Below are 12,658 nucleotides of genomic sequence, written 5' to 3' on the forward strand. Positions count from 1 at the left end.
AGCCCTTTGAAGTCCTGCTATACTCACCATCCGCCGTCTTTGACGCTCCCGGGACCGCTCCATTGCAAGTGGCAGCTTCCGGTCCCAGGGCTGGTGTGAGCAGGACCTATGATGACGTCGCAGTCACATGACCGTGACGTCACGGCAGGTCCTTGTCGCACACCAGCCCTGGGACCGGAAGCTGCCACTTGCAATGAAGCGGTCCCGGGAGCGTCAAAGGCGGCGGAGGGTGAGTATAGCAGGTTTTTGTTTTTTTTTAAATTATTTTTAACATGACATATTTTTACTATTGATGCTGCATATGCTGCATCAATAGTAAATAGTTGGGGACACACAGGGTTAATAGCAGCGGTAACGGAGTGCGCTACACCACGGGCCGTTATCGCCGCCATTAACCCTGTTTGAGCGGTGAGTGGAGCGGATTATGGAGCGGGCGTCGGGCAGTGAGTGCAGGGGAGTAGGGGAGGGACTAATCGGACTGTGGCCGTCGCTGATTGGTTGCGGCAGCCATGACAGGCAGCTGCCGAGACCAATCAGCGAATGATTAACCGTGACAGAAGGACAGAGAGACAGACGGAAGTGACCCTTAGACAATTATATAGTACATGCTAGATAGATAATAAATAATAGATAATAGATAAATAGATAAGATGGATAGATATTTATGAATATAAAGATAGAATGATGTTTAGATAATCTTTGCATTTATCTTTACATGTGTAACCTACTTTTTGCAGAAGGAGCAGGCCAGGACCATTGTGGCTGAGACAAGCACTGCATTCACCAGGATGAGCATCAATGAGGCTGCACTGCCCTCTCCATAGATGTCATACAAGAAGTGGTCTGTAGAGGGAGCCATGGAACCACAATCCAGAGACTTTCTGCAGATAAGAGCAAGCATGAGTCAGGAGAAAATCCATTCTACAGTCAGCACAGGAGATAGAAGACATGTCTGTGAGCACAGGAGATGGAAGACATGGCTGTGAGCACAGGAGATGGAAGACATGGCTGTGAGCACAGGAGATGGAAGACATGGCTGTGAGCACAGGAGATAGAAAACATGTCTGTGAGCACAGGAGATGGAAGACATGGCTGTGAGCACAGGAGACAGAAGACATGGCTGTGAGCACAGGAGATAGAAGACATGTCTGTGAGCACAGGAGATAGAAAACATGGCTGTGAGCACAGGAGATAGAAGACATGGCTGTGAGCACAGGAGACGGAAGACATGGCTGTGAGCACAGGAGATAGAAGACATGTCTGTGAGCACAGGAGACAGAAGACATGTCTGTGAGCACAGGAGACAGAAGACATGTCTGTCAGCACAGGAGATAGAAGACATGGCTGTGAGCAGAGCTGGTGTACAGCACACAACACTGGACCAGAACCTGCATGTCCTATACTAACTCTACACAGCGGAATCTCAGCCCCTACAGACAAGAGGCTCAGAAGAAAAGATGTTTTGCTACTTCTGTGTATGAGGGTCCCTGTGTGTGACTCCTATGGCACTTTACATCAGAGGATGGCGCAGTGACTGACACCGACTCTGCAGACTTCAACTGTCTACAACATAGGAAAACTCGGCACAGAGCTTAGCGGTTACACAGGATACTGAGGCACAGAGCTTAGCGGTTATACAGAATACTGAGGCACAGAGCTTAGCGGTTACACAGAATACTGAGGCACAGAGCTTAGTGGTTACACAGAATACTGAGGCACAGAGCTTGGTGGTTACACACAGTACTGAGACACAGAGCTTAGTGGTTACACAGGATACTGAGGCACAGAGCTCTGTGGTTACACACAGTACTAAGACACAGAGCTTAGTGGTTACACAGAATACTGAGACACAGAGCTCTTTGGTTACACACAGTACTAAGACACAGAGCTTAGTGGTTACACAGAATACTGAGGCACAGAGCTTGGTGGTTACACACAGTACTAAGACACAGAGCTCTGTGGTTACACACAGTACTGAGACACAGAGCTTGGTGGTTACACACAGTACTGAGACACAGAGCTTGGTGGTTACACACAGTACTGAGACACAGAGCTCTGTGGTTACACACAGTACTGAGACACAGAGCTTGGTGGTTACACACAGTACTGAGTCACAGAGCTTGGTGGTTACACACAGTACTGAGACACAGAGCTTGGTGGTTACTCACAGTACCAAGACACAGAGCTTGGTGGTTACACACAGTACTGAGTCACAGAGCTTGGTGGTTACTCACAGTACCAAGACACAGAGCTTGGTGGTTACTCACAGTACTGAGACACAGAGCTTGGTGGTTACACACAGTACCAAGACACAGAGCTTGGTGGTTACACACAGTACTAAGACACAGAACTTGGTGGTTACTCACAATACTGAGTCACAGAGCTTGGTGGTTACTCACAGTACCAAGACACAGAGCTTGGTGGTTATACTCAGTACTGAGACACAGAGCTTGGTGGTTACACACAATACTGAGTCACAGAGCTTGGTGGTTACTCACAGTACTGAGACACAGAGCTTGGTGGTTACATACAGTACCAAGACACAGAGCTTGGTGGTTACTCACAGTACTAAGACACAGAGCTTGGTGGTTACACACAGTACCAAGACACAGAGCTTGGTGGTTACTCACAATACTGAGACACAGAGCTTGGTGGTTACTCACAGTACCAAGACACAGAGCTTGGTGGTTACACACAGTACTGAGACACAGAGCTTGGTGGTTACTCACAGTACCAAGACACAGAGCTTGGTGGTTACTCACAGTACTGAGACACAGAGCTTGGTGGTTACACACAGTACCAAGACACAGAGCTTGGTGGTTACACACAGTACTAAGACACAGAACTTGGTGGTTACTCACAATACTGAGTCACAGAGCTTGGTGGTTACTCACAGTACCAAGACACAGAGCTTGGTGGTTATACTCAGTACTGAGACACAGAGCTTGGTGGTTACACACAATACTGAGTCACAGAGCTTGGTGGTTACTCACAGTACTGAGACACAGAGCTTGGTGGTTACACACAGTACCAAGACACAGAGCTTGGTGGTTACTCACAGTACTAAGACACAGAGCTTGGTGGTTACACACAGTACCAAGACACAGAGCTTGGTGGTTACTCACAATACTGAGTCACAGAGCTTGGTGGTTACTCACAGTACCAAGACACAGAGCTTGGTGGTTATACTCAGTACTGAGACACAGAGCTTGGTGGTTACACACAATACTGAGTCACAGAGCTTGGTGGTTACTCACAGTACTGAGACACAGAGCTTGGTGGTTACACACAGTACCAAGACACAGAGCTTGGTGGTTACTCACAGTACTAAGACACAGAGCTTGGTGGTTACACACAGTACCAAGACACAGAGCTTGGTGGTTACTCACAATACTGAGTCACAGAGCTTGGTGGTTACTCACAGTACCAAGACACAGAGCTTGGTGGTTACTCACAATACTGAGTCACAGAGCTTGGTGGTTACTCACAGTACTAAGACACAGAGCTTGCTGGTTACTCACAGTACCAAGACACAGAGCTTGGTGGTTACTCACAGTACTAAGACACAGAGCTTGGTGGTTATACACAGTACTGAGACACAGAGCTTGGTGGTTACACACAATACTGAGTCACAGAGCTTGGTGGTTACTCACAGTACTGAGACACAGAGCTTGGTGGTTACACACAATACTGAGTCACAGAGCTTGGTGGTTACACACAGTACTGAGACACAGAGCTTGGTGGTTACTCACAGTACCAAGACACAGAGCTTGGTGGTTACTCACAGTACTGAGACACAGAGCTTGGTGGTTACACACAGTACCAAGACACAGAGCTTGGTGGTTACTCACAGTACCAAGACACAGAGCTTGGTGGTTACTCACAGAACTGAAACACAGAGCTTGGTGGTTACACACAGTACCAAGACACAGAGCTTGGTGGTTACACACAGTACTGAGACACAGAGCTTGGTGGTTACTCACAGTACCAAGACACAGAGCTTGGTGGTTACTCACAGAACTGAGACACAGAGCTTGGTGGTTACATGCAGTACTGAGACACAGAACTTGGTGGTTACACACAGTACTGAGACACAGAACTTGGTGGTTACACACAGTACTGAGACACAGATCTTGGTGGTTACATGCAGTACTGAGACACAGCTTGGTGGTTACACACAGTACTGAGACACAGAGTTTGGTGGTTACACACAGTACTGAGACACAGAGCTTGGTGGTTACTCACAGAAATGAGACACAGAGCTTGGTGGTTACTCACAGTACCAAGACACAGAGCTTGGTGGTTATACTCAGTACTGAGACACAGAGCTTGGTGGTTACACACAATACTGAGTCACAGAGCTTGGTGGTTACTCACAGTACTGAGACACAGAGCTTGGTGGTTACTCACAGTACCAAGACACAGAGCTTGGTGGTTATACTCAGTACTGAGACACAGAGCTTGGTGGTTACACACAATACTGAGTCACAGAGCTTGGTGGTTACTCACAGTACTGAGACACAGAGCTTGGTGGTTACACACAATACTGAGTCACAGAGCTTGGTGGTTACACACAGTACTGAGACACAGAGCTTGGTGGTTACTCACAGTACCGAGACACAGAGCTTGGTGGTTACTCACAGTACTGAGACACAGAGCTTGGTGGTTACACACAGTACCAAGACACAGAGCTTGGTGGTTACTCACAGTACCAAGACACAGAGCTTGGTGGTTACTCACAGAACTGAGACACAGAGCTTGGTGGTTACACACAGTACCAAGACACAGAGCTTGGTGGTTACACACAGTACTGAGACACAGAGCTTGGTGGTTACTCACAGTACCAAGACACAGAGCTTGGTGGTTACTCACAGAACTGAGACACAGAGCTTGGTGGTTACATGCAGTACTGAGACACAGAACTTGGTGGTTACACACAGTACTGAGACACAGAACTTGGTGGTTACACACAGTACTGAGACACAGATCTTGGTGGTTACATGCAGTAATGAGACACAGCTTGGTGGTTACACACAGTACTGAGACACAGAGTTTGGTGGTTACACACAGTACTGAGACACAGAGCTTGGTGGTTACTCACAGAACTGAGACACAGAGCTTGGTGGTTACACACAGTACTGAGACACAGAGCTTGGTGGTTACATGCAGTACTGAGACACAGAGCTTGGTGGTTACACACAGTACTGAGACACAGAACTTGGTGGTTACACACAGTACTGAGACACAGAGCTTGGTGGTTACATGCAGTACTGAGACACAGAGGTTGGTGGTTACACACAGTACTGAGACACAGAGCTTGGTGGTTACACACAGTACTGAGAAACAGAACTTGGTGGTTACATGCAGTACTGAGACACAGCTTGGTGGTTACACACAGTACTGAGACACAGAGCTTGGTGGTTGCATGCAGTACTGAGACACAGAACTTGGTGGTTACATGCAGTACTGAGACACAGAGCTTGGTGGTTACACACAGTACTAAGGCACAGAACTTAGTGGTTACACACATTACTGAGGCAGATAGCTTGTATAGACTTATTTATTTGGTGGTTACATATAGTATTGAACCACAAAAAACATGGTGGGTACAGCAGAGTAGGTCTAGTGCATAGACATCATTCTGTCACTAACCCATCTGATATCAGGGTCACTACTTAACTACAATAAGATCAACTTGAACCACGTATCATCTCACTGTTATACTGTAGCTCAGCACTAATGGGTAATAGCTGCTGCCATCCTGTACAATGTGCCAGCTTGTTGCATCACTATATGGCCATTTCACTGCGCTCTAATCTCCTTATTATGTCATTACTATTAGAGCAGAACTTGGACATATGAACCCAGACTTATCCATCCTGCATGCCGACTGCTGCCTAAGTACTGCAAACTAGCAACACTACAACATTACATGCGTGTGCACATTAAAGATACAAGAAATGTAAACCATCTGCATCAATAACATAAGCAGCCAACCCTTGGAGAGGAGTGGGGCCAAATACAGGACCCATGAGTCTTGGGTATGCCCTTGTTAATGGCTCGCCATTGTAGACACCCATGTTAAGGAGATTGTGTGAATAGACGCCTCTCCCCGATAGTCTGAACTGATGGTTACATTGTATCACTGTTTACATTCTGGTGCTGATACAATGTATCCAGTTTACATTTGCATTCTACCACCACAGATTGAGGAAAGGTTCTGGTTACAGCACTGATGATCAATTTCTAAGACATTGATACCTGATTTATGCTTTACAAAATATATAGCGCTGCTTGAAAGTTTGTGAACCCTTCCGAATTTTACATATTTCATACTACATCGTTTTCGTGCTTTATCTGTCCTCTCGTATTTCCGCGCTCTACAGCACAGTATCTATCGCTTTCCTATCCATAGACGACCTTCAGTCTAATCCTCCTGGTGCATGAATAGAATGACAGAATCCAGTGTAGACTGACATCTGGGGGAACAATATACAGATGATAGAGGAAGGTATTCAACCCCACCATTAAATAAGCTTGGTGAAGGTCATTCTCCCGACCTTGAGGTTGTTTAGCTCGGCTTTCTCCCGTATCTTATCAGCAAAGAGGGAAAAATGAAATAATGAAAAGTTTCCTCTTAGCATTTATGGGTTTGTCTTCCTTGTTTCTCAGCTGATGGTGACTTTTCTCGTTCTGTATCTGAGCCCGCGCTGCCAGAACCTGTAACTACGGCCTGAAAAGTTCTACTGGAGTTCAGAAATATCATTCACTCTGCAGAAACGTGTAAAAAAGGGGCAAAAACGCAGTGTGTGAGCAAGCCCTACTGATCCCCACCACCGGCTCTAGGCACATAGCTATGCGATAAGTGACGACTCTGCGGTGAGATGAAGAATATCCTTCCTTACATCAGAACAGATGGGAAAACTTTGATGTTCTCCGTTTCCTTATCCTCTTATCATTGCAGCAGATCTGGATATTTACACATTCTGTGAATTTTTGAAGATTATATCAGATTCCTTACATAGAGTAAGAAGGAAAAAAAGAAAACAACAGGCAACGAAAAGTCTCAAGTAGGAAACAGAAACAATTATTTCCCTGTACAATAATCTATTAAAACAGTGCGTCATCCACAGATCCCCCATAACAGTGCGTCATCCACAGATCCCCCATAACAGTGCGTCATCCACAGATCCCCCATAACAGTGCGTCATCCACAGATCCCCCATAACAGTGCGTCATCCACAGATCCCCCATAACAGTGCGTCATCCACAGATCCCCCATAACAGTGCGTCATCCACAGATCCCCCATAACAGTGCGTTATCCACAGATCCCTAACAGTGCGTCATCCACAGATCCCCCATAACAGTGCGTCATCCACAGATCCCCCATAACAGTGCGTCATCCACAGATCCCCCATAACAGTGCGTCATCCACAGATCCCCCATAACAGTGCGTCATCCACAGATCCCTAATAACAGTGCGTCATCCACAGATCCCCATAACAGTGCGTCATCCACAGATCCCCCATAACAGTGCGTCATCCACAGATCCCCCATAACAGTGCGTCATCCACAGATCCCCCATAACAGTGCGTTATCCACAGATCCCTAACAGTGCGTCATCCACAGATCCCCCATAACAGTGCGTCATCCACAGATCCCCCATAACAGTGCGTCATCCACAGATCCCCCATAACAGTGCGTCATCCACAGATCCCCCATAACAGTGCGTTATCCACAGATCCCTAATAACAGTGCGTCATCCACAGATCCCCCATAACAGTGCGTTATCCACAGATCCCTAATAACAGTGCATCATCCACAGATCCCCCATAACAGTGCATCATCCACAGATCCTTCATAACAGTGCGTCATCCACAGATCCCCCATAACAGTGCGTCATCCACAGATCCCCCATAACAGTGCGTCATCCACAGATCCCCCATAACAGTGCGTTATCCACAGATCCCTAACAGTGCGTCATCCACAGATCCCCCATAACAGTGCGTCATCCACAGATCCCCCATAACAGTGCGTCATCCACAGATCCCCCATAACAGTGCGTCATCCACAGATCCCCCATAACAGTGCGTCATCCACAGATCCCTAATAACAGTGCGTCATCCACAGATCCCCATAACAGTGCGTCATCCACAGATCCCCCATAACAGTGCGTCATCCACAGATCCCCCATAACAGTGCGTCATCCACAGATCCCCCATAACAGTGCGTTATCCACAGATCCCTAACAGTGCGTCATCCACAGATCCCCCATAACAGTGCGTCATCCACAGATCCCCCATAACAGTGCGTCATCCACAGATCCCCCATAACAGTGCGTCATCCACAGATCCCCCATAACAGTGCGTTATCCACAGATCCCTAATAACAGTGCGTCATCCACAGATCCCCCATAACAGTGCGTTATCCACAGATCCCTAATAACAGTGCATCATCCACAGATCCCCCATAACAGTGCGTCATCCACAGATCCCTCATAACAGTACGTCATCCACAGATCCCCCATAACAGTGCGTCATCCACAGATCCCCATAACAGTGCGTTATCCACAGATCCCCATAACAGTGCGTCATCCACAGATCCCCCATAACAGTGCGTCATCCACAGATCCCTCATAACAGAGCGTCATCCACAGAACCTTCATAACAGTGCGTCATCCACAGATCCCCCATAACAGTGCATCATCCACAGATCCCCCATAACAGTGCGTCATCCACAGATCCCCATAACAGTGCATCATCCACAGATCCCCCATAACAGTGCATCATCCACAGATCCCCCATAACAGTGCGTTATCCACAGATCCCTAATAACAGTGCGTCATCCACAGATCCCCCATAACAGTGCGTTATCCACAGATCCCTAATAACAGTGCATCATCCACAGATCCCCCATAACAGTGCATCATCCACAGAACCTTCATAACAGTGCGTCATCCACAGATCCCTCATAACAGTACGTCATCCACAGATCCCCCATAACAGTGCGTCATCCACAGATCCCCATAACAGTGCGTTATCCACAGATCCCCCATAACAGTGCGTCATCCACAGATCCCCCATAACAGTGCGTCATCCACAGATCCCTCATAACAGTGCATCATCCACAAATCCCCCATAACAGTGCGTCATCCACAGATCCCCCATAACAGTGCGTCATCCACAGAACCTTCATAACAGTGCGTCATCCACAGATCCCCCATAACAGTGCGTCATCCACAGAACCTTCATAACAGTGCGTCATCCACAGATCCCCCATAACAGTGCGTCATCCATAGATCCCCATAACAGTGCATCATCCACAGATCCCCCATAACAGTGCGTCATCCACAGATCCCCATAACAGTGCATCATCCTCAGATCCCCATAACAGTGCATCATCCACAGATCCCTCATAACAGTGCGTCATCCACAGATCCCCCATAACAGCACGTCATCCACAGATCCCCCATAACAGTGCGTCATCCACAGATCCCCATAACAGTGCATCATCCTCAGATCCCCATAACAGTGCATCATCCACAGATGCCTCATAACAGTGCGTCATCCACAGATCCCCATAACAGTGCGTCATCCACAGATCCCCCATAACAGTGCATCATCCACAGATCCCTCATAACAGTGCATCATCCACAGATCCCTCATAACAGTGCGTCATCCACAGATCCCCCATAACAGCGCGTCATCCCCAGATCCCCATAACAGTGCGTCATCCACAGATCCCTATAACAGTGCGTCATCCACAGATCCCCCATAACAGTGCATCATCCACAGATCCCTCATAACAGTGCATCATCCACAGATCCCCAATAACAGTGCGTCATCCACAGAACCTTCATAACAGTGCGTCATCCACAGATCCCTCATAACAGTGCGTTATCCACAGATCCCCCATAACAGTGCGTCATCCACAGATCCCCCATAACAGTGCATCATCCTCAGATCCCCATAACAGTGCATCATCCACAGATCCCTCATAACAGTGCATCATCCACAGATCCCTCATAACAGTGCGTCATCCACAGAACCTTCATAACAGTGCATCATCCACAGATCCCTCATAACAGTGCATCATCCACAGATCCCCCATAATAGTGCATCATCCACAGATCCCCCATAACAGTGCGTCATCCACAGAACCTTCATAACAGTGCGTCATCCACAGATCCCTAATAACAGCACATCATCCACAGATCCCCCATAACAGTGCGTCATCCACAGATCCCCCATAACAGTGCGTCATCCACAGATCCCCATAACAGTGCATCATCCACAGATCCCTAATAACAGCGCATCATCCACAGATCCCTCATAACAGTGCGTCATCCACAGATCCCCCATAACACTGCGTCATCCACAGATCCCCCATAACAGTGCATCATCCACAGATCCCCATAACAGTGCATCATCCACAGATCCCCATAACAGTGCGTCATCCACAGATCCTTCATAACAGTGCGTCATCCACAGATCCCCCATAACAGAGCGTCATCCACAGATCTGTTATGAACTGGTGGTTTAGGAGAAACATGGGACGAGCTCTGAAGGAAGTGGTACCTGTACTGACCGCAGTCCCTAAGCTCAACACAACACTAGAAGTAGCCGTGGAATGCTCCTGACACTCCCTAGGCACCTCGTCACAGCCCGAGAACTAACTACCCCTAAAGATAGAAACAGGAAAACTATCTTGCCTCAGAGAAAATCCCCAAAGGATAGATAGCCCCCCACAAGTAATGACTGTGAGAGGAGAGGGAAAAGACATACACAGAATGAAACCAGGATGTAGCACAGGAGGCCAGTCTAGATAGATAGATAGGACAGGATGGAATACTGTGCGGTCAGTATAAAAACTACAAAAAATCCACACAGAGTTTACAAAAATCTCCACACCTGACTAAAGGTGTGGAGGGTAAATCTGCTTCCCAGAGCTTCCAGCTTCACAGAATTAATCCATACTGACAAGCTGGACAAAACATAGAAAGCAAAGAACGGAAAAGTCCACAACCTGTGGACAGAAAAGAGCAAGCAAGGACTTAACTTTGCTGAACTGATCAGGATAACAGGGAAATCCAAGAGAGATGTGAATCCAACCAGGAACCATTGACAAGTGGCACTGGCTGAAGGGAAGAGCCAGGCATAAATAGCCGAGCAGAAAGACAATCAGTGGAAGCAGCTGCAGACTGCTAAATCCAAGGAGCAGCCATACCACTTAAAACCACCGGAGGGAGCCCAAGAGCAGAACTCACAAAAGTGCCACTTACAACCACCGGAGGGAGCCCAAGAGCGGAATTCACAACACAGATCCCCATAACAGAGCGTCATCCACAGATCCCCCATAACAGTGCATCATCCACAGATCCCCATAACAGTGCGTCATCCACAGATCCTTCATAACAGTGCGTCATCCATAGATCCCCCATAACAGAGCGTCATCCACAGATCCTCCATAACAGTGCGTCATCCACAAATCCTTAATAACAATGCATCATCCACAGATCCCCCAAAACAGTGAGTTATCCACAGATCCCCCATAACAGTGCGTCATCCACAGATCCCCCATAACAGTGCGTCATCCACAGATCCCCCATAACAGTGCGTCATCCACAGATCCCTAATAACAGTGCGTCATCCACAGATCCCTGATAACAGTGCATCATCCACAGATCCCCCATAACAGTGCATCATCCACAGATCCCCCATAACAGTGTGTCATCCACAGATCCCTAATAACAGTGCGTCATCCACAGATCCCTGATAACAGCGTGTCATCCACAGATCCCTCATAACAGAGCATCATCCACAGATCCCCCATAACAGTGCGTCATCCACAGATCCCCCATAACAGTGCCTCATCCACAGATCCCTAATAACAGTGCGTCATCCACAGATCCCTGATAACAGCGTGTCATCCACAGATCCCTCATAACAGAGCATCATCCACAGATCCCCCATAACAGTGCGTCATCCACAGATCCTCCATAACAGTGCGTCATCCACAGATCCCCATAACACTGCGTCATCCACAGATCCCTAATAACAGTGCATCATCCACAGATCCCCCATAACAGTGCGTCATCCACAGATCCCTAATAACAGTGCGTCATCCACAGATCCCTGATAACAGTGCATCATCCACAGATCCCCCATAACAGTGCATCATCCACAGATCCCCCATAACAGTGTGTCATCCACAGATCCCTAATAACAGTGCGTCATCCACAGATCCCTGATAACAGCGTGTCATCCACAGATCCCTCATAACAGAGCATCATCCACAGATCCCCATAACAGTGCATCATCTACAGATCCCCCATAACAGTGCGTCATCCACAGATCCCCCATAACAGTGCGTCATCCACAGATCCTCCATAACAGTGCCTCATCCACAGATCCCTAATAACAGTGCGTCATCCACAGATCCCTGATAACAGCGTGTCATCCACAGATCCCTCATAACAGAGCATCATCCACAGATCCCCCATAACAGAGCATCATCCACAGATCCCCCATAACAGTGCGTCATCCACAGATCCTCCATAACAGTGCGTCATCCACAGATCCCCATAACAGTGCGTCATCGACAAATCCCCCACAACAGAGCGTCATCTGAAGATTCCTTTTATTAGTCTCCCTCGGA

General features: G+C 47.7%; 1 protein-coding gene across 2 annotated transcripts in view; it reads right to left on the reverse strand.

The window, feature by feature from the left end:
• LOC138638809 (muscle M-line assembly protein unc-89-like) overlaps positions 1-12,658 on the reverse strand; it is a 108,818-nt gene that overhangs the window by 75,509 nt on the left and 20,651 nt on the right. For both annotated transcript variants that reach the window (XM_069728416.1, XM_069728415.1), the window contains exon 2: positions 729-881. In XM_069728416.1, coding sequence (XP_069584517.1) covers positions 729-859 — 131 coding nt within the window. In that variant the 5' untranslated portion in view covers positions 860-881. The remainder of the gene's footprint in view (positions 1-728; positions 882-12,658) is intronic.

The sequence above is a fragment of the Ranitomeya imitator genome, chromosome 5 (assembly GCF_032444005.1).
Source record: "Ranitomeya imitator isolate aRanImi1 chromosome 5, aRanImi1.pri, whole genome shotgun sequence".
NCBI classification, from domain to species: domain Eukaryota; kingdom Metazoa; phylum Chordata; class Amphibia; order Anura; family Dendrobatidae; genus Ranitomeya; species Ranitomeya imitator.